This window comes from Borostomias antarcticus (assembly GCF_949987555.1).
Source record: "Borostomias antarcticus genome assembly, chromosome: 13".
Lineage (NCBI taxonomy): Eukaryota > Metazoa > Chordata > Actinopteri > Stomiiformes > Stomiidae > Borostomias > Borostomias antarcticus.
The window spans coordinates 4480578-4502161 of NC_140246.1; the positions used below are offsets into that span (position 1 = coordinate 4480578).

General features: G+C 49.9%; 1 protein-coding gene across 2 annotated transcripts in view; it reads left to right on the plus strand.

Moving 5' to 3' along the window:
* cnot4b (CCR4-NOT transcription complex, subunit 4b) overlaps positions 1-21584 on the plus strand; it is a 34953-nt gene that overhangs the window by 5251 nt on the left and 8118 nt on the right. For both annotated transcript variants that reach the window (XM_084447537.1, XM_084447538.1), the window contains exons 2-11: positions 7776-8010; positions 9943-10140; positions 14320-14406; positions 14541-14642; positions 14755-14880; positions 15230-15354; positions 15922-16167; positions 16595-16652; positions 16821-17076; positions 18990-19598. In XM_084447537.1, the coding sequence (XP_084303663.1) occupies positions 7837-8010; positions 9943-10140; positions 14320-14406; positions 14541-14642; positions 14755-14880; positions 15230-15354; positions 15922-16167; positions 16595-16652; positions 16821-17076; positions 18990-19598 (1981 nt within the window). In that variant the 5' untranslated portion in view covers positions 7776-7836. The remainder of the gene's footprint in view (positions 1-7775; positions 8011-9942; positions 10141-14319; positions 14407-14540; positions 14643-14754; positions 14881-15229; positions 15355-15921; positions 16168-16594; positions 16653-16820; positions 17077-18989; positions 19599-21584) is intronic.

A 21584-nucleotide genomic window follows, 5' to 3' on the forward strand; every position in this document is an offset into this window, starting at 1 on the left:
CAGTCTGCAGCAGGCGATGTACTCGCCGAGCCCTGGCTATCGTTGAGGAAGTGGTCTGGGGTTATTTCTGTATCCTGAAGAAGCCAAGGTTTTTTCTTTCGCCGTGTAAACAAGAAAATGTCGCGAAGGAAACCCCAAGTCAGTTTCTGCAGGTCCACACAGCTCGTCTGCATATCCTGCACGGGGCCTGTTTCCCCCAGCTGCCCTGTAGAACAGCAGGATTTTGAATGGGAAAAGTCTGGCTGACCAGTATCCTATGTTGCACCAAAACGACTCTAGATGCATCTTTTATCAATGGCCACAGAGATAAGACCACAAGGGGAATATTGGTCATTTTCTGTTTCCACTAAAGCTGATCACATTAAACTATCCGTTCTCTTCCTAATTCCAGGTCAGAGCTAGAGGAGGGTTTTGAAGGTGGTGTATTCAGGCCTACATGCCGCGTTTCCTGTACTGCTTCCCTCATCATGGTCCTTCCTGTGGTGTGGGTGCTTGATCTGAGTCTTTTTGTTCTCAGTATGACACCACAACTGTGACACCACAGTGAATCAGCTCTCAATGTGCGTGTATGTGTTAGTGTGTGTGGCGTGTGTGTCTGTTAGTTTATGTTGGTGTGTGTGTATGTGTGTGTGTGCGCGTGCTAGTGTGTGCGTGTGTTAGTGTGTGCGTTAGTTTGTTTTTGTGTGTATGCGTACGTCCCTCTCGGTCCTGTGCTTGTGACTCAGCACACACACACACACACACATCCGTTAGCCGTAATTATGAATCACACCTCCCGTGAATTTGTGGGTGGGGAGGACAAAATGCCCTCCGCTCTGTTAAAGCCGCCCTCCCGGCCTCTCAAACAGGCCTTCCTCCTCCTCCTCCAATACGACAGCTTATTTCCTTAACCACGTGTGCAGTGTGATAGTTATTTTAGACTTGTCTAGTCCAAAGATTTACCAAGATACGTTCAAAAGGTTGAGTCTGGTTTATTGAATGAAAACATTACGAGCGCAAGGACTTCCTGACAAACGCAGCAAAGGTGGTTCAGTCAGAGAAGTGAAGTCAGTCACTTCTGGCTGTGGCTTATGTACAGTCCAAACAAAAGGTACAAGGTTTCCAGGATGTGATTGGCTACTGCATTGTACATGAATGGCAGGCGTGGCCAAGAGTAAAAACATGTGACATGAGAAAACAAAGAAAACAAAGCTCTGAATCAGGACGAGGAAGACCAAGGTGGGGCCCCTCCGACCTAAACAAAGAGATGAGGAAGAGCTATGCAGAGTGTGTTCACAATTACAAAAGAGGGGAGAGTTGGTGTTTTACATTAGACTGAAACTGGGGTTTTGCAGGGGACTTGGGGGGAGGTGATAAATTACAAAGACAAAGGCTAAGGTGTTTGGATGTAAATTCCTGGACAATCCCTCATTTGTGCCTGAACAGGCACACAAAAATAAAATCCAAACACAGTGTAAACAGTCAGCTATGCTATACATGTGGAAAGGAAATAATCTCTCCACTAGGTGGAGAAAAAAAAAAAAAAAATCTCTTTTTTTTATTTTTTTTTTTAAATTATTTTCTCTCAACGTGCAAAATCACACACCAAAACCCCTTGCTTCAGAAATTTGACAGGAAACAAGATAAAAAAATGACATGATTATATACTATTTATAGTCTAAGAGTGGACAACCATTCACCAAAAAACAAACTTGATTTAACAAGGCAAAAAAAAGATAAAATGGTTACCAGTGTAAGAGGGGCAAAAAACCTCTTGGTCAATTTAGAGGAAAAACCCAAACTTATTTATCAACTCATGTTTCAACCATTGCAACTCTTGTAAACAAAATATGATATTTTCCAGATTATTTCAAAGTTCATTCACTCTTGTGAATAATTGCATGTGATGTCCTATGGAACATAGATTCCATGTGTGCGTCGCTGAATGTTTAATGTAGGTTCCAGTGTGTGCGATCAGAGGTGCAGTCCGATTGCTCATCAGAGGAGAGGAGAGTGTGGCGGTGACTGTCTGTCAAGGTCACTCTTGTTCACAGTGTATCCCAACAGTCATTTAGGTGACACTTCTCTTTTGGGCAATAGAATGTCATTTGGGGAATGCAAGGCGTCTTCTCTTCTAGATCGCAACTTCGATGTCGCGTTGCTTGAAATCAGTTATGTTCAATGTTAGTGTGTGCAGGTGTGTGTGCGTGTGTGGTGCATCTTGTGAGGAGGTGACCAGCAAGGTCATTTTTCCTCCGATTCCTCGTCAGAGGAGAGGACAGTGTGATGGCCCATGGTTTTGGCCTCTGAGCCCTCTGGTTCAGCTGCATTCTGATCTCCTGGTGTTTGCGATCCCCTGGTGGACCGTCCTCTGCTGCTTGGACCCGTCGGCAATGGCTTGCATGGGTCCACGAAGTTCTCTCAGATCGCTGTCTGCGTGATGAGTAGAACCTGGTACGGCCCGAGCCACCTCGGCGAGTTCCAGCTCCTTCGTCTGTGGTCGTGGACCAGGACCCAATCCCCAGGAGAGATGTGATGCAGGAACCCCTCCTTAGCCTCAGGAAATGGCGGTCCTCACTCTGTTGGAGACATCTGTTAACATCCTCCGCCACCCCTGTTTTTGAAACATGATCTGGCCCGTGGGCTAGTTTGAAAGCATAATGAAAACATGAACGAGGTAGTACAGGTTTGTCATTAGGCCCTAGATACAGGTTAGTTTGGTGGTGGAAATGTGCACTTAGTCCTTCATTTCTTTTTCTCCGCAGGTGGAGCAGATGCTTGTAGGTCAGAAATGTATGCTCTTGAACTGAACCCGGTCCATCCCTGTACTGCTCCACGTAGGGCCGGCCCGGGTCGTGCTGCTGGAGGGCTCACCTCGGCGCTCCCCCAGTACAGGCTGATGAAGTGCTCCATCTGTGGATTCACAGATGAGAGAGACAAAACAGAGACAAAAACAGAAGAGCAAAAGGAGAGTTCTCTGGTCTGGTCTCCCTGTTCCCCTCTTTGGTCAGGAACGGTTATTCAAAATCTGTTGGAGATTCTCAGAAATATGGTTAAGCGCAAGCTCCTGCTTTGGGGAAAAATTGTTATTATTCTGTCAGGAAAACTTAAACAGGGTGACTGTTCAAGTGTCATTTAGAGCCAGTCTGCAGTATCCTACAGTGACATCAGGGGCAGCGTTAGAATGACTTCAACACGCCCAGTCCCCAGTCATGATCAAGGCAATTGGGTCTGGCTCTAGCATTTCTCCCACGATTTTATGAAAATAAAATAACCATATTCTCGTCTCAACAAAACAACACCCCCTAAGGGTGAAAGCAAAAATTTCCTGAAGTCAGGATAAAAAATAGAGATGAGGCAAAGAAAATGACACTAAAATGTATTGGCTTCATTTACAATTAACTAATCAAAAAAAACTCCATCAAAGCTTCATTTGTATAGCTAAAATTTGTATATCTAAAACCTCCCTCTTCTGCATTTGAGGACAGAGTATTTGGGCACTGCTCCTGTTTCATACTTATCTGTCGCTCACAGTGAGTTGGTGACATGGCGTTGGTCTGCATCTCACGAACCCCAGATCGCCCATCTGTAGGGAAACAGGCCAGTAATCTCCATCTCCACCTCCGGTCTGTGCCCGTCTCCTGGTTCGGCATTCGCCCATCACTCCCGGAACGACAGTTGTCTGTAAAAAACCACTCAGAAAAAAAACACTCAGGCCCGATGAATGTGCCTTAAACTATAAACATGAGATATTTAACATACTCATTTAAAATATATATAAATTGGGTTATGAGATGCTGCATTCAGATTAAGATACTGGCAACCCTTATCTATTCCCCCCACTATTATGCACAACGCTTATGTCTTAAGCTACATATCAGAAAGAGAGACAAAACAAACAGTTAAAACAGACAAACAGCAGGTCCCAAGCAGTCCCCAGGAAGGCATGATCCAGGCTTCTCAAAGACCTGCCGCCCAGGGTCCATAGCACCTGAAAATTAAGACTCAAAACACAGACTGGGTTCAATAGCAGAGGAGAAGGCCTAATGCCAGCTCCTCAAAAAACACATTATCATTATATGAATGAAAATTCATACAGTAGAAATGCATAAAACGAACAGCTTATGGCCATTCATTGACTATTGAAACAAAACTCCTGAATCAAACACCTATTCAACCCTGTCAGACTTTTGAGTTCGCTCTACATCTATTTTATCCTGTTTATTTACCTTAAAAATTAAAACTCTCTATCTTGGCTAGTTTAAAATCACCCTTATGGGTTGTTCAAGGGAAGTCCAGCAGGTGGCGCTCGACCCCAAAATCGGAGGCTCTTCCTTCCGGCCCTGTTCGGACAAATACCTCGTAGAAAGGGGTGGCTTAACTCGTAGAGAGAAGGGGCGTGGCTAATGGCGCAACAAGTCGAGGGGGAATCTAATTTTAAATCAGAGTTATTCTGCTGGGGAAATGGCAGAGAGACTGTTTGCTGAATCTCCTTATCTTTCCTTCCTGACCTAAAAAAAAAAAAAAACTCTCGTTCTACTCTCCCAAAATCTTAAAAACAGACCAGTCTATAGGATTAACAGGCTTTTCCCTTAACCTAGACATCTCAACCACCTCTAGCTGCTTAGAATCTTAGAATTTAACACTAAAATGTCAGATGTGGATGTAAGAAATCGAAAATGCTTTAGCACATAACGAAAATCTGCCAACAAACGCTCGCAGAATAATGCTTGAGCGCAACAATCTCCTCAGGCTAGACACGTTTAGCAGTAGAAATTCTTTACATCCTCTAGCATATTTTAATAGCTAGTGTTACAGGGACACCTAGTGGTGATCCCAAAATGTTGCATGTATGACCCGGAAGTTGTCTTTGGCAGCGCGGGGAAATTTAAAGAAACAACGTCCCTAATAACAGCCTAGAAACCCCAAAACAGCAATGAAAGGAAACCTTATGGTTAACTCACGGCGGTAAAGAATACAATTTCGAAGAAACAAACATTAAGACACATTAAAATTCGCTTAGTACTCACCCAGTCAGCGAAGTGCTTTGTTCTCTTCTGGCTCAATGGCGGAACACCGCGATAGCGGAGTTTTCCTTATCTCCTAGGCAACCAGCTAGCTAGCCTACTGGGAATCTAGCAGAATTTTAACAGTCTAAAAAAGGTACAAAACAATACTTTACCTGGATCCATGGCGCGCATAACAAACATACAATCAAGAGCCGAGGCTCAAAACAGTGAACACATAAGACGACCAACCCCCCGTGCACATGCAAGAGAGAACGTAGCAGACTCACACGGGAACGCAAACAAAGGACGACCAAACGACGACCAAAACCGACTAATATACGACTTAACCCACAAACATGAAACAAAAAGCCCACGTTTACAACAACACTCTCGGCTGCACTAGCAATTTGGTCCAGGCTAAACCATGATGTCTAGATCCTACCAAATATGTACAGCCCCTCTGGTCAAAATCTCTACCAGAAAACGCGGATTGCAAAACTCTCAATTCCGCCCTGTAGCTACATCTCCATTGAGCAAAACTCTCTCAACGTGCTCGCGGTTAAAACTCTCCGCGACCGGCCAAAAGGAAACCTGTTCTGTGTCAAACTCTCACTTGAACAGCTGATACCCTCGTAACGAAACAAGGACGAAGTCAAAAGACAAATACGATATAAAATCTATTGCTGTTCACATCTCCTTAGATAGTTACTTACTAAATACCCACGCTGGGGTTTTCCGTTTTCAAACAATCCAGACCAACAAGCTGAACCAAATCAAGGCAAATACAACTCAACCCATAAGAGGGTTCGTTTAAACGTACCTGTGCGCTTCAAGAATCCAGTGGAAGAACTGAGGAAATAATCTCACCGTGCGCTCTAGCGCAAGAGAGAAAATTGATTTTCCAAGCCCATATGGACCGACACGTCTGCCGATCAGTCCTCTATCCACTGGAATCCCGAAGCAAACGCAGGCAGTGCTCCCATTCCCGTTCGCCAAACTGTGATAGTTATTTTAGACTTGTCTAGTCCAAAGATTTACCAAGATACGTTCAAAAGGTTGAGTCTGGTTTATTGAATGAAAACATTACGAGCGCAAGGACTTCCTGACAAACGCAGCAAAGGTGGTTCAGTCAGAGAAGTGAAGTCAGTCACTTCTGGCTGTGGCTTATGTACAGTCCAAACAAAAGGTACAAGGTTTCCAGGATGTGATTGGCTACTGCATTGTACATGAATGGCAGGCGTGGCCAAGAGTAAAAACATGTGACATGAGAAAACAAAGAAAACAAAGCTCTGAATCAGGACGAGGAAGACCAAGGTGGGGCCCCTCCGACCTAAACAAAGAGATGAGGAAGAGCTATGCAGAGTGTGTTCACAATTACAAAAGAGGGGAGAGTTGGTGTTTTACATTAGACTGAAACTGGGGTTTTGCAGGGGACTTGGGGGGAGGTGATAAATTACAAAGACAAAGGCTAAGGTGTTTGGATGTAAATTCCTGGACAGCAGTCTGAGCGCACTGTCGATGCCGATGGACAGTATGTCATCACCCACGCATGCAGACGCGTCACACCCATTGTTTGATGTTTCTGGCCTACAACGGGTTTCATCCCGTTCTGTTCCGTTTTGACACAGGTCGCACGCTGCGGGCGTCTGTGTGTCAAGCACACCTCTTCTGTCTACACTTGGTTTATATCCTGGAGAGTTTTGAGCAAAGACCGCAGTCCGGTTTTCAGCTTGGAAATTGCTATTGTGGGTGAAGTCAGCCGGTCAGTTACACACACACACACACACACACGCAAGTAATTTGACCCAGACCGCTTCTTCCCGGCCAATTGTTCCTGTGCACAGTGAGCTGTGTGCTGATCCTGCCGGCGTTACAGCGAGATCCCTGGCCATGATCCCGCCCCTGGTCCACCCCGGCCTTCCTATTACTCCGGCCTGCGACCGGGTCAGTCAATTCAAATCACACCTCCAATCCCTCGCGCTCAGAACATTCCGCCCGGCGCTCCGACCGACGTCCGTTCCCGAAGAACCTCCATATCTCCGCAGGCCAGGGGTTTTCTCCAGCCTTCACAAAGCCCCGTCTCTACAGCGAGGTCATCGAGGTCAACCAGACGTGACCTTATAAGGCACCGGCGCTACCTGTAAAATAGTCACCTTTTTAAAAAAAATTTGACGAGTGATTGGTGTATCCAGTGAATCTTGAGACGCATCGTTGGACTTGTAGTTGTTTGTGGCGTTGCCGCGCAGCCTAATCTCGTCAGGACAGCAAAGAGCCGTGCAGCTGAGCGTTCAGCGTTACTGTTGTACCTCCTTGCGGGCGGCAAGGCAGCCTGATGCGTTTGTGTATGTCTCCCAGGTTCGAGCTCGCTCGGAGGTGGGGGGAGAGCTGGCCGAATTTCTCGTTTGTGGGCTGCGTCCCCAAAGAGTGTTTTGTTATTCCGCCATGGTCCAACAGGCACCCGGTGTGTTTCTGTAGCGGTGTGAGCTCGTAAGCTAGGCTGCACCCGGTATCACGTGACGTCGTTCCGTTTGAGGCGTCTGGCTGTCTCCAGTTGATGTTGTCTCTGTAGGCACAAGATTTCAGTTAAACTAACCTAACTCTTCCCCCTCTCTCTCTGTCCCCTTCTCTCCATCTCTCTCCCTCCCCGCCTCTCTGTCTCTCTCTCCCCCCCCCTCATTTTCTGCCCCTCTCTCCCCCTCTCCCTCTCTCCCCCGCCTCCCTCTCTCCCCCGCCTCCCCCTCCTCTCTCTCTCCCCTGCCTCCCCCTCCTCTCTCTCTCTCTCTCCAGCCTTCCACTCAGCCCCTGCCCCCCGCCGACCGTTACAAGCTGCGCCGCCGCGTGCCGTAGGATGTCCCGGAGCCCGGAGTTCAAGGATGACCCCACGGAGTGCCCCCTGTGCATGGAGCCCCTGGAGATCGACGACGTCAACTTCTTCCCCTGCACCTGTGGCTACCAGATCTGCCGCTTCTGCTGGCACCGCATCCGCACAGATGAGAACGGCCTCTGCCCCGCCTGCAGAAAGGTAGACGAAGCGCCCCCTCCCCCTCTCGCACCCCCCCCCCCCCCCCCCCCCCATCAACGCTGTCGGTCCCAGCCCAACCAGTTAGGTCAGTCTCGCCTAGCCGGACCTGCCATCCCCACACGCTGTGCCAGCGCTGGAGAAAGCTCTGGCTGCACTCATTACCATTCGGAGATAGGGGTGGGGGGAGAGACGCTGTATTTTTTTGAATCAGTCACAATCATCTTGGGCGGAGCAGTTGCTTGGTGGTTGTTGTTGCACATAGTCCGGATTTAATCTGATTGGGCCGGGAAAATCTTCCGCCGCCACTGATTGGGTGGTAATAAACGAATGATGAGGCTTATCCCCAAAACCCACATTCGGTGAGTCACTAGTGTGTGGTAAGCAGCTATGAAAATGTCGGGCTTTTCTCAGAAATCGTCAGCACCATTGTTCTTAGATTAGTCCAGCGGTAAGCGGTTCCCGCTTCAAACACCCACTAGCCAAAACCAGCAGATGGATAAACACTCCTTCACACCCTCAGCGACTGCACTGCTAAATACCCACTAGCCAAAACCAACAGATACATACACACTCAGCGATTGCACTTCTAAACATGTCAGTTTGCTGCTTTGTTTTGGTAAATGGCAAAAGGTAAAACCAGCTCGTCTACTCAACACGCTTGGTAAATAGTGCTTTTTTTTTAGTTCAGCTGTTTTGTGTTTGGTGTGTATTGTTTATTGTCTTTTTACTGCTGCCCAATCAGCTGCTCCGCTGGGTGACAGATAAAGTTTTACGACTTATTACTAATAAGTAAGTAGCCTTGAGAACCAATGGTCCTGGAGCTTGGTGGCCCATAGGGCAGGAGCCGATCTCCTGATTCCTTAGCATGAGGCAGCTTGATGTCCAAGTACACTCCTGGACGTGACGCTAGTATGTCGCAGGGACTTCACCCTTGAAGCTGAGTGCCGAGCAGGGAGCCATTCGGTCCCATTTTTAAAGTCTTTGGTATGACTCGGCCGGGGATCGAACCGCCGACCTCCCAATCTCTGGGTGGACACTCAAACCACAAGGCAGCTGAGCTGGTCTACTACTACATATCTCCCCTTTTCTCTCAGAGCGTGAGAAAGAATAGTCGTTGAAAGGTTGTTTCGAATAGTCAGTGATGTTAAAGACCATATCAGTGTATTTGTCGCGTCGAATAATCGATTCCAACTGGTGTTTAGCGAGTCACACTTTTATCTTTTGCCCGTCACGGAACAACACCCTTCTCTGCCAGGGAGCGTCTCGACGGTGGGCCGGGGGGGTGCGGAGAAGACGTTGGAGCGCCCGCGTCGTACGTGCCGACGAGCATCGATAACCGAACGCACCCTCGCTTGTTGTCTGCAGGGCCTCTCGTGGTTCCGTCACGGCGAGGCGTCCGTCTAGCAGCGACACACCCGCCGAACCGGGCGCCGTGCTCCTCCCCTCGCAACGCCCCTCCTTCCCCACCCTTCACACTCGCGCCTTCTTTTCTTGGTTGGCAATTACTTTTTCCCTCGGCCTGCCAATTCACCTGATCGATGGGGAAGTCTGCCCCGTGTTTTCAGTTGACAGGACACAAAAGACTAATGGCCTCCGTTTTGACGCTGCACTGAACAGCTTTTGTTTTGTTTTTTTTCTCTTTTTTTCCCTTTTTGTGTGGCAAGAATGGAAAGCCGAGTGCAAAGCCCAGATAAAGACTGAGATGTGGCAATGTTCGCGCCCGCGTGATCCTACGTAGGCCTAGACTCACACAGATGACGCTAGTGGTCCCAAACACTGTCAGTGAAGGTTTGACAGTTAGGTCAATGCTCAGGCTATCTGAAGGTTTGACAGTTAGGTCAGTGGTCAGGTTATGTGAAGGTTTGATCCAGTTTGATGTTTGCTGGATGTGGGGGGGGTCTGACCTGCTTCTCTCTTCCCCTGTGCGTGCAGCCGTACCCAGAGGACCCGGCGGTCTACAAGCCCCTGTCACAGGAGGAGCTCCAGAGGATAAAAACGGAGAAGAAGCAGAAGCAGAACGAGAAGAAGCAGAAGGTGACGGAGAACCGCAAGCACCTGGCCAGCGTCAGGGTTGTCCAGAGGAACCTTGTGTTCGTGGTGGGGCTGTCACAGAGGCTGGCTGACCCAGAGGTGAGGACACACACACACACTGCTGGTTCTCTGTAACCTGTTGTTTGTCCACAGCTTGGCTCAGGGCAGTGCTGTCAGGTTACAGTGATTCATAGCGGCCGTCTTTTCCTGGCCAGGTTAATGATTGGAGAGAGAGTTTCCGCTATCATTCGGATTACGACAGGGTTAGTGCCCAGAGCTTCTGATCCTGGAGCTCAGGGCCAGGCTGCCTCCCTCCTAGGCTTAGCCCACCCGCAGGAGACCTTGTTAGGGCATCAGTGGTCTGACTGACCAGAGGGGCTCCACATTAACTGGTCAGCTGAGGATCAGAGCTTAGAAAACTAGGCCTCCAAAAAAGGGGAATATAAAGTGATAGGGAATATAAGCTCATTGGCCGACACCGTGTCCCCATCCTTCCTGGAAATCCATTTGACCGTCCCGCACCTGATGAAAACGCGGGGCTAATAGATTGACCCCTGTAGATCCTGTCTATGCGAGTGCGTTCATTTGTCCGCTACACATGTACCAGAGCCCGCCACCCCAGTAAAAGTATAGCCTGTTCTACCCAGGGGGAGAAACGGATTCAGAGCTGCTCTACCCAGGGGGAGAAACGGATTCAGAGCTGCTCTACCCAGGGGGAGAAACAGATTCAGAGCTGCTCTACCCAGGGGGAGAAACAGATTCAGAGCTGCTCTATCCAGGGGGAGAAACGGATTCAGAGCTGCTGTATCCAGGGGGAGAAACAGATTCAGAGATGCTCTATCCAGGGGGAGAAACAGATTCAGAGCTGCTCTATCCAGGGGGAGAAACAGATTCAGAGCTGCTCTATCCAGGGGGAGAAACGGATTCAGAGCTGCTCTATCCAGGGGGAGAAACGGATTCAGAGCTGCTCTATCCAGGGGGAGAAACGGATTCAGAGCTGCTCTATCCAGGGGGAGAAACAGATTCAGAGCTGCTCTATCCAGGGGGAGAAACAGATTCAGAGCTGCTCTATCCAGGGGGAGAAACGGATTCAGAGCTGCTCTATCCAGGGGGAGAAACGGATTCAGAGCTGCTCTATCCAGGGGGAGAAACGGATTCAGAGCTGCTCTATCCAGGGGGAGAAACAGATTCAGAGCTGCTCTATCCAGGGGGAGAAACAGATTCAGAGCTGCTCTATCCAGGGGGAGAAACAGATTCAGAGCTGCTCTATCCAGGGGGAGAAACAGATTCAGAGCTGCTGTATCCAGGGGGAGAAACAGATTCAGAGCTGCTCTATCCAGGGGGAGAAACAGATTCAGAGCTGCTCTATCCAGGGGGAGAAACAGATTCAGAGCAGCTCTATCCAGGGGGAGAAACGGATTCAGAGCTGCTCTATCCAGGGGGAGAAACGGATTCAGAGCTGCTCTACCCAGGGGGAGAAACAGATTCAGAGCTGCTCTACCCAGGGGGAGAAACGGATTCAGAGCTGCTCTACCCAGGGGTAGAAACGGATTCAGAGCTGCTCTATCCAGGGGTAGAAACAGATTCAGAGCTGCTCTACCCAGGGGGAGAAACGGATTCAGAGCTGCTCTACCCAGGGGGAGAAACAGATTCAGAGCTGCTGTATCCAGGGGGAGAAACAGATTCAGAGCTGCTCTATCCAGGGGGAGAAACAGATTCAGAGCTGCTCTATCCAGGGGGAGAAACAGATTTAGAGCTGCTCTATCCAGGGGGAGAAACAGATTCAGAGCTGCTCTATCCAGGGGGAGAAACAGATTCAGAGCTGGGTGTTCATCATTCCATGTTATTGCATAGCATTTTTTTCATTATTTTTTTTCCATTATTTTATACGTTTTCATTATGTATTTTTTGTCCTACTGAAAGTGAAAATCCCTTTAGGTTATATTAACTATTTTAATCACTGGTATTTTAATTCGCTACTTTCGAATAAGTGCTTATATTTTAGACCAAGCAAAAACTGTTGGGCCTATATGTCGGCTCTATAGATAAATCGAAATCATGCATCATGTGTGAGGGATGAATAGAATAGAATAGACTGTTTATTTTGCCCTATATAACCTGTACAGGTATAGGTACATTGTACTTTTTGTTATTGCTTGTCCTTAAAATATCTTATCAGCACTAATCAGTTCCTCATTTCAGTCCTAGGTACACAACGAGACACAAGGTTCCCAATCTGGCAATTTACTCTCCGTAGTCTTGCAGTCTATCAAATAGATCCTCATCTACTTCAGGGTCACTGTGCACTTGTTAGCCTGAGCTGAGAGAGGCAGGTGGAGGCGTGGGGGGGTTAGACTGGGCTGAGCTGTGTACGTGGAGCGTGATATGATATGTGATATGAGATGCCTCTCTCTGAAGCAGCGGGAGTGTGTTAACTGAAGACATGTCAGTTTGCTGCCTGGTTGGCCCTCAGTGTTTTACGATTGCGTATAAACCCCCCCCCCCCCCCAGGAGAGTTTATGCTGTTGTTAAATTGTAATTACATTCTATGACAAAGCAAGTATACGGGTATAGCATACCCCGGCAACAAGGCGTCCTAATCCACATACTAAAAACCATCGGAAAAACACAATGTCTTAATTCTGTTTTTCTACGAACTGGAATGGCGCTGCGTTCATCGATCGCGCCTGGCAGCTGGTGCTGCGTGCGCCGGTCGCCCAACGAGCCCGTTAACACGGCGTTAATGGAGTTCTCTCTCTCACGTCCCCGTCTGCTGCCGTCCCCCGTGATGGCGTCACACTCCGCAAATAGCCCAGAACAAATTATTCACCCCTTGACTGCGAAGCGGGTGTCAGCCGGCTGGAAAGTAGCAAAAAATAGATAAAAATGAGCGAGTGAGCGCCTCCCTCACCCGCCGGCCGGCTTGACCTTGTACACGCTCACACTACCTCGTCTGGACTGGGCTGCTGGCCTGGTAACCCAATGAGAGGCTCGGCTTCTCCGGTTCGCCTCTGTGTTGTTGAGGATATGTGCGTCGCTGATCTCTGCTCGCCTTCGTTCTCTTTTATCCTGTAGCCTTCCACTCTTCCTCTCTCTCTCTCTCTCTCTCTCTCTCTCTCTCTCTCTCTCTCTCTCTCTCTCCCCGTACGCCTCTGTGTCTGTCTCCATCATCTCGGTTTCTCAAGAGGAGAGAGGGGGAGGGAGAGAGAGAGAGAGGGAGGGAAGGAGGTAGAAGGGAGAGAGGAGGGAGGGAGAGAGAGAGGGAAGGAGGGAGGGCGGGGAGGAGAGCCCCGGTCTCTCTCTCTCTCTCTCTCTCTCTCTCTCTCTCTCTCTCTCTCTCCCTCTCTCTCTCTCCCTCCCCGTACGCCTCTGTGTCTGTCTCCATCATCTCGGTTTCTCAAGAGGAGAGAGGGGGAGGGAGAGAGAGAGAGAGGAGGGAGGGAGAGAGGAGAGAGGGAAGGAGGTAGAAGGGAAAGAGGGAGAGGGGAGGGAGGGAGAGAAAGAAAGAGGGAAGGAGGGAGGGCAGGGAGAAGGAGAGCAAAGAAAGCGGCGTCCAGCCTCCGGTGCCTCCGGTGCGGTCGTGAGTGAGCGGAATGTCAAAACCCAGCGGCCCACCGGGCAGCTCCGAGCCGGCGAGGGTCTGGACGCCGTCACACCGCCAATAAAACACTCTCTGCTTTAGTTTTACAGCCACTCGGCTCCTAGTGCTCCTCCCACACAAGGATCAATAACTCATCATAAATACAGCAGCAGCGCAAGCCGGGCTTGATGTTAATGGTGTTGTCACAGTTGTAGCCTGTCGGGTCCATAATCACGACTAATATTTACCCGTTCTGAACCAGTAAAGACGGGCTGCCTCGGAAACGCACTCAGATTCACCCCCTTTATATGGCTTTGATTTTCTAATGTAAGGCCTACATTCTCGAGAGATCGGGGAGCTCTGAATTCCCCTTTTTTACACATATGTCTCTCCTGACGCACATTATCCTTAATGTATTCTTAATAATCTAGACATAACACCTCATTATACAGGCCCCCGAAGCGTCGCTGGGATTTGAAGTCTGTTTTGTGAGATTGTTGCCCCTCAGCGTCAATAAGAACCCCGTGTTTATGGACCGTCATCTCCGCCTCCCTCCCGGCTAAACTGCCCCCCCCCATCCGCCCCTCTGCCCTGCAGGGATGCCTTTCGCAGTATGAAGTCACTTCAGTGTTTTGTTGTTTTAAAATGGTGCAGTCAAAGGTACTAACGCCCCCCCCTTCCCTTAATGTCTCTACCAGGTTCTAAAGAGGCCAGAATATTTCGGGAAGTTTGGGAAGATCCACAAAGTGGTCATCAACAACAGCACATCATACGCCGGCTCACAGGTGAGGGCGGCGCCTCCACCTTCTGGTGAAGATGGCTGACAGCAATGCCATCCTTATAGATCCCATGTAGCCCCTTTGCCTAAACCTGCTTTGGATTGTTGTTGGTATTTTTTTGGGGGGGGGGGTGTCTCCAGGGTCCTAGTGCCAGTGCATATGTCACTTACATTCGGTCGGAAGACGCCCTCCGAGCGATACAGTGCGTCAACAACGTAGTAGTCGACGGCAGAACGCTTAAAGTAAGCAGCGCGAAAACGCAAACCATTTCCCTCACCCGTGATGTTATCCCCCGTCTGTAGAGTCATATCAGCGTCCAAGCGTCCCAACTCTCCGTTGTTCTCTGCTCTGCAGGCGTCTTTAGGAACAACGAAGTACTGCAGTTACTTTTTAAAGAGCATGCAGTGTCCAAAACCGGACTGCATGTATCTACACGAGCTGGGAGACGAGGCGGCCAGCTTCACTAAAGAGGAGATGCAGGTGAGAGGGAGCATATTAACCACTTTTTGCCTTTTTAACGTTAAAAAAGCAAAAAGATATTTTGCTACGCTTGCACTTTGGCTTCATCACAGGATTATGCTCTTAGTCAATCGTTGAGAAAGGAGATAGGAGATGGACTTGTGAGTTCTGGCGAGTAGTACTACACGACTCCCTACGTGTAATGCAGTTATTGTAAGTCGCTTTAGATGAAAGCGTCTGCTGAATGATTCTAATGTAACGTGAGTCTAGCCGGCCGTGTGTGTGCGCGCGTGTGTGTGTGTGTGTGCGCGCGCGCGTGTGTGTGCTGTTGGTTTCCGCTGCTGAACCGGATCTTTCTGCCGGGCCTCAGGCAGCGAAGCACCAGGACTATGAGCAGAAGCTGCTACAGGATCTATACAAGATGAACCCCACCTTCCTACAGACCTCAGCCACCGGAGGGGACAAGCCCAAGGGCAAACCCAGCTCCTTACAAAGGTCTGCACCCCCCCCCCCCCCCCCCCCCGCCAACGATCGACACGCACACACTCCCTCAATTTAATTTCATGTAGTACATTACCACTCTTCCCACTAAAACTACCTATCCCCTCCGGACGCCAATGTCTTCTTCCTTTTCTCTCTCTCTCCTCCCTCTCTCCTTCTCTGTCTCCCTCTCTCTGTCCATCCCGCCCTCTCTTTCTCTCTCCTCCCTCTGTCTCCCTCTCTCTGTCCCTCCCGCCCTCTCTCTCTTTCTCTCTCTCTCTCTCTTTCTCTCTCTCCCCCTCTCACTATCTCTCTCTCTCCCCCTCTCACTATCTCTCTCCCCCTCTCACTATCTCTCTCCCCCTCTCACTATCTCTCTCCCTCTCTCACTATCTCTCTCTCCCCCTCTCACTATCTGTCTCACTCTCTCTCCCCCCCCTCACTATCTGTCTCTCTCTCACTCTCTCTCTCCCCCTCGCACTATCTCTGTCTCTCTCTCACTCTCTCTCTCTCTCCCCCTCTCACCATCTCTCTCTCCCCCTCTCACTATCTATGTCTCTCTCTCCCCACTCGTGTCCACAGATCCAACAGTAACAACAAAGATGCGTGGCCGTCGTTACAGCCCTCGGGGAAGACCACCAACGGCCTGTCGGAGCACAGGAAGTCTCCGCCGTTGGACGGCAGCTCGGACTCTGAACACATGACCCCCGACGGGCCGGACTCCGACCTGGGCCTGGGCCTGAGCCTGGGTCTGGGCCTGGGTCTGGGCCTGGGCCTGGGCCCGGTGGCGGCCCTCTCCCCCTTCTCCTCAAACTGTGACCCCGCCAGGTAAACCAGCCAATCGCAAAACCCGGCACAGGGTCCCCCTCAGGATTGCTTGGACTGTGTTGTGATATTCTGAATCAGAAACGTTTATTGCCATGTAGTTTTACAACATACTAGAGATTTTTTTCGGTCAGTGGTGCGCAACATTGGACGAGACGAGACAGTGCTAATGAGCAGTACAAAAAACAAAGTGTGTGGTCAGTGCATGTATAGTGAGTGTGCTTGAAGTCCAGTCTTCACACATTGGGTGCATGTTCCTCATATATGTGTGAATAAACGTTTGCTTTACTGGATGTACCCTCTCAAAACACCAGTCCCAGCTGCTTCCTCTTTGATGTTGTGCTGGCCTGCTGTGTAGACGGAAACGTTGGTGGTGGTGGTCATAGTCATATCTCACTGCTGACCTCAGCCATTCCACTGTCGTTCCCAGCCCCAGCGACAAACTGCCAGACGTCATCAGCATAGGGAACGGAGACACCTCACAGCTGGTGAGACGCGCAGAGACCAAACTCTGTTTCTGTTACCTCAGCCATCTTCATTAACCGTTTTATGAACGAATCTAAGAACTCAAGTGCTGACTCACGTCTTGACTGGCAAATCTATTTTCTTGTCCGCTTCTCTCCCTTCCTCCCTCTCCCCCCCCCCCCCCCTCCCAGCTCCCGGGCAGCGACTCTCCGTCGCCCCCCCCTGGCTTCTCCAAGCCCAGCCTGGTGGTGCCCATCAGCGTAGCAGGCCTCACGGCGCGCTCGCCCTTCGAGGGCGCCGCCGCCGAGTCCCAGTCGCTGTTCTCCGACAACAGCAACTTCCGCCACCCCAACCCCATCCCCAGCGGCCTGGGCGGCTTCCCCAGCTCCCCGCAGAACAACGCCGACTGGCCCACGGCGCCGGAACCACAGAGCCTCTTCACCTCAGGTGGGTCCCGGGGGGCCCGGTACCGGCGAGGGCCTCACCGTGGGATAACACATCACCGTACACGGCCCACGCTATCATACATATCACCACACATTGTGATACGATACACAATACGTATTGCGATACTCATACATAATACATATTTTACTGTAAGTGTTAAAATACAGCTGCAAATACAACTCCATCCCCCGCTCCCTGGAAGTGATCCTGAGGGCGGAAGGAATGGGAGGACATTTTAAATCCATTTAAAACATGAATTATGTATCTATGACTGAATTCTATCCTTCATTTTATATTATCTAGATCTGTTCCCTGTCTTGTTCTGTATATTCTCCTTGTGCAAAAAAAGTTTAAATGATTATATATATATATTATTTTTTATGTATCGATTTTGTACCGTGGAAATTTGATACAGTATCACAGAAAAGAAAGTGAGGTATTGCTGTATGGATTTTATTGCGCAGCCTTAGTGGGTCCCAGACCTGGGGGAGCTGGTGAGCTGCTGATGAGGTCTGCCTTGTAGAGACGGCCTGAAGGACTCTCTCTCTGTTGTACAAGATTTCACCTTCTATCTGATTAATGGGATGTTTTAGTAGTGGGTTTTTCCAAGAGGACATGTACGTTTGCAATCGGGTGGGGTTAGTCTGGACACACAGACAGACACACAGACAGACACACAGACAGACACACAGACAGACACACAGACAGACACACAGACAGACACACAGACAGACACACAGACAGACACACAGACAGACACACAGACAGACACACAGACAGACACACAGACAGACACACAGACAGACACACAGACAGACACACAGACAGACACACAGACAGACACACAGACAGACACACAGACAGACACACAGACAGACACACACACACACACACACACACACACAGACACACACAGACACACACAGACACACACACACACACAGACACACACAGACACACACACACACAGACACACACACACACACACACAGACACACACAGACACACACACACACAGACACACACACACACAGACACACACACACACAGACACACACACACACAGACACAGACACACACACACAGACACACACACACACAGACACACACACACACAGACACACACACACACAGACACACACACACACAGACACACACACAGACACACACACACACAGACACACACACACACAGACACACACACACAGACACACACACACAGACACACACACACAGACACACACACACAGACACACACACAGACACACACACAGACACACACACACAGACACACACACACAGACACACACACACACACACACACACACACACACACACACACACAGACACACACACACACAGACACACACACACACAGACACACACACAGACACACACACAGACACACACACAGACACACAGACACACACACAGACACACAGACACAGACACACACAGACACACACAGACACACACAGACACACACAGACAGACAGACAGACAGACAGACAGACACAGACAGACAGACAGACACACGCGCACACACACACACACACTTTATTGATCCCCCTAGGGGGAAATTTGGTGTTTCAGCAGTGGAAATTACAGCAAGGTTTGACTAGAAAAACTATTAGATTATAGATATTGTACAGAGTAGTAGCATAAAAATAGTATATGCATGCATCCAGTCTGTATAAATATGTCTACTGAGTACACATACATACTGTACACACACAAACACATACAGGCTGTAAAGATATATCTAGTAATGCACATGTATACATACACACAACTAGTAATACACATGTACATCCACAGATATATCTAGTACTACACATTCATACAGATGCACGCCTCTACTGAGACCCGGTCTGCAGCGTGTGAGCGGAACTAACACCTCCTCTCGTCCTCAGACACCTTCCCGGTGTCGTCCTCCACAGACTGGCAGGCGGCCTTTGGCTTCGGCTCGTCCAAACAGCAGCAGGACGACGACCTGGGCTTCGACCCCTTCGACATCACGCGCAAGGCGCTGGCCGACCTGATCGAGAAGGAGCTGTCGGTGCAGGACAGCTTCCCGTTGGCGCTGCCGCCCGGCCCCCTCCACCACAGCCCCCTCCACCACGGCTTCCCCATGCCCGCCAAAGCCGGCCTCGGCCTCGCCCCGCCCCCCGGGGGGCTCCTCCCCCCCAACCACTTCCCCCACAACTCTGGCCCCGCCCACCACCGCTTCTCCCAAATGCACCACCACCACCAGCAGCAGCAGCAGCAGCACCTCCCCCAGCGCCAGGCCTTCAGCTCCTCCTTCAGCTTCCCCGGCCACCCTTCCTCCACCTCCGCCTCCCACCACCCCTGGATGGGCGTGGCCGCCACGGCTGCTGTCTCCGCCTCCACGCGCAATAACTTCTTGCACTTGAACCACGCCAGCCAGGCGACGACGGGCTCGGCCGCGCACAGTAGCTTCTTGGACTTGAGCATGCTGCCACAGCACCACAGTACGGGCCTCGGGGGCATAGCCATCACAGGTAAGGAGGGCTCTGGGGATTCTGGGAAGTGGCGCTTTTTTTCCCCCCTTCTTTACAGGAATGGGGGTTATACTTGAATACTCCGTTATACGTTGAATTATATTGGTTATTGACTAGGAAATGCTATAATAGGTCATATTTGTAATATTACGGGCAGTCTATTGACCTATCAGATAAGCCCCCAAACGCTGATGTCATTGGTCTCCACTGCGTTCAGCGCTCAGTTGACCACAGGGTGGCAGCACATGATCATTATGGAGGATGAGGGTAATGGAGTAGATGGGCCAGGAGTCTGCATGGGGCGCTCTAGCCCCTCTCCAGTGGCTCCCTGGCTTTGACAAAAATCATATGGAAAAGAATGACTAAATAAATGTATTTCTATTGAATACATTTATTTACTACTAAAATAAATGTTCATGTTGGCATTTAAGTTAGCTAACTAGCAGCAGACAGGCTAATCCGGCACAAAGTTGCTGGAGGTTGAGCTCTGGTTGTTGCTGGCAAATCAGTCTGGATACTCTCGATAGAGGACATTTTGAGCCCGATCGGACAACGATCTCGCCAATCATCGTTGGTTGTGAGGAGTTTGAAATACAAACGGCTAAGCTGGGCGGGTTTATGACAGCGAGGAGCGCTGATGAGACCTTTTCAGATGGTTCATCCATCTGCCAAGTAGCTTTGAAAGTGCCTGCCCTTTTCCAAACAGTTTCCAATGGAGAGTTCCCAGATGGTTATGCGAAGCAAACCATCTGGCGCGTCAGATTACCCCCCAGATGCCCCTCCCCCCTTAATGTGTCCCTCCTGCCTCCGTACCATCAGGCCTGAACACAAGTCTAGAGGAAACACTGCCTTCATTATGAGACTCAAATATGTCCTGTGGCTCCAGTCAGATTGTGAATTTATTTTTTGGCCAAAAATATCAATTTTAATAGTAAATTTTGCCGACCCCACGAGGTAGACCTGCCACGCCACTGTGAGCCCTAGGCCATGGTCAAACCCTATACCCCCCCATACCCCCTCCCGACTGCTACGCTCTGCTACCTCGGGGCGACTGGTTGCCCCGCCACTCCGAGGCCCCTGCGGTCGATCGACACGGTCACGGCTCTTCTCTGTCCTGGCCTCGCAGTGGTGGAATGAACTGCCCACTGACGTCAGGACAGCAGAGTCGCTGCCCATCTTTCGTCGCAGGCTCAAAACTCATCTCTTCAAGAAGTACTACAACGATCCTCCCTCTTAAGGACCTATTGTATTTTAGATTGCTATTCTTGCACTTTGCCCTCAGCACTAGATTATGCTCTTAGTCACTTGTTTTAGAAAGGAGAGGCACATGTGAGTTCTGGCAAGTAGTAGTACGTTGGCTGTTCCTACACTAAAATGCAATTATTGTTAATCGCTTTAGATAAAAGTGTCTGCTAAATGACTAATGTAAATGTAATGACACCATCTCAAGTCAGGATGATGCATTAAGATTTCCTATCCATACCCGAGTTTACGTGATGATGGGGAGAGAAGGGCCTGGAGGCGCGGCATCCTCGCTCCCTCTCGGCCAGGACAGCTGGGCGCACGCAGCGCCGCTAGTGGGCGTGACGGAGAGGCGGTCTCTGCTGGAGTAGGACACGGACCGCTGACCGAACACATCCGGATCATACCGTGTGAGACGGGCCTTTCTGAGCTTTCTGTCCGTACTCTGCCACCATTTCGTCCGTATTTTTTTTCCAGTTTTTTTTAGTCCGTCTTCTGGAAGCTGACGGATGGATACGGGCGTAACGGAGCAGTACCAGGGCCTCGCCACAGGAAGTCGTGGGGGCAGTGTAGCCACAGTTTAAGCGAGACACGTCACACACAGAAGAGGAAGAAGCTTTCACTTTTGAAAGTGCCGGATTTCAATGGCAGAGGTTTTTGAGGATCAGCTGTGCGAGCTGGTGAGGAACTTCATCACAGTCACAGACATTCACTTTTATAGGGCTGTTGCGGTCCAGCCAAAAA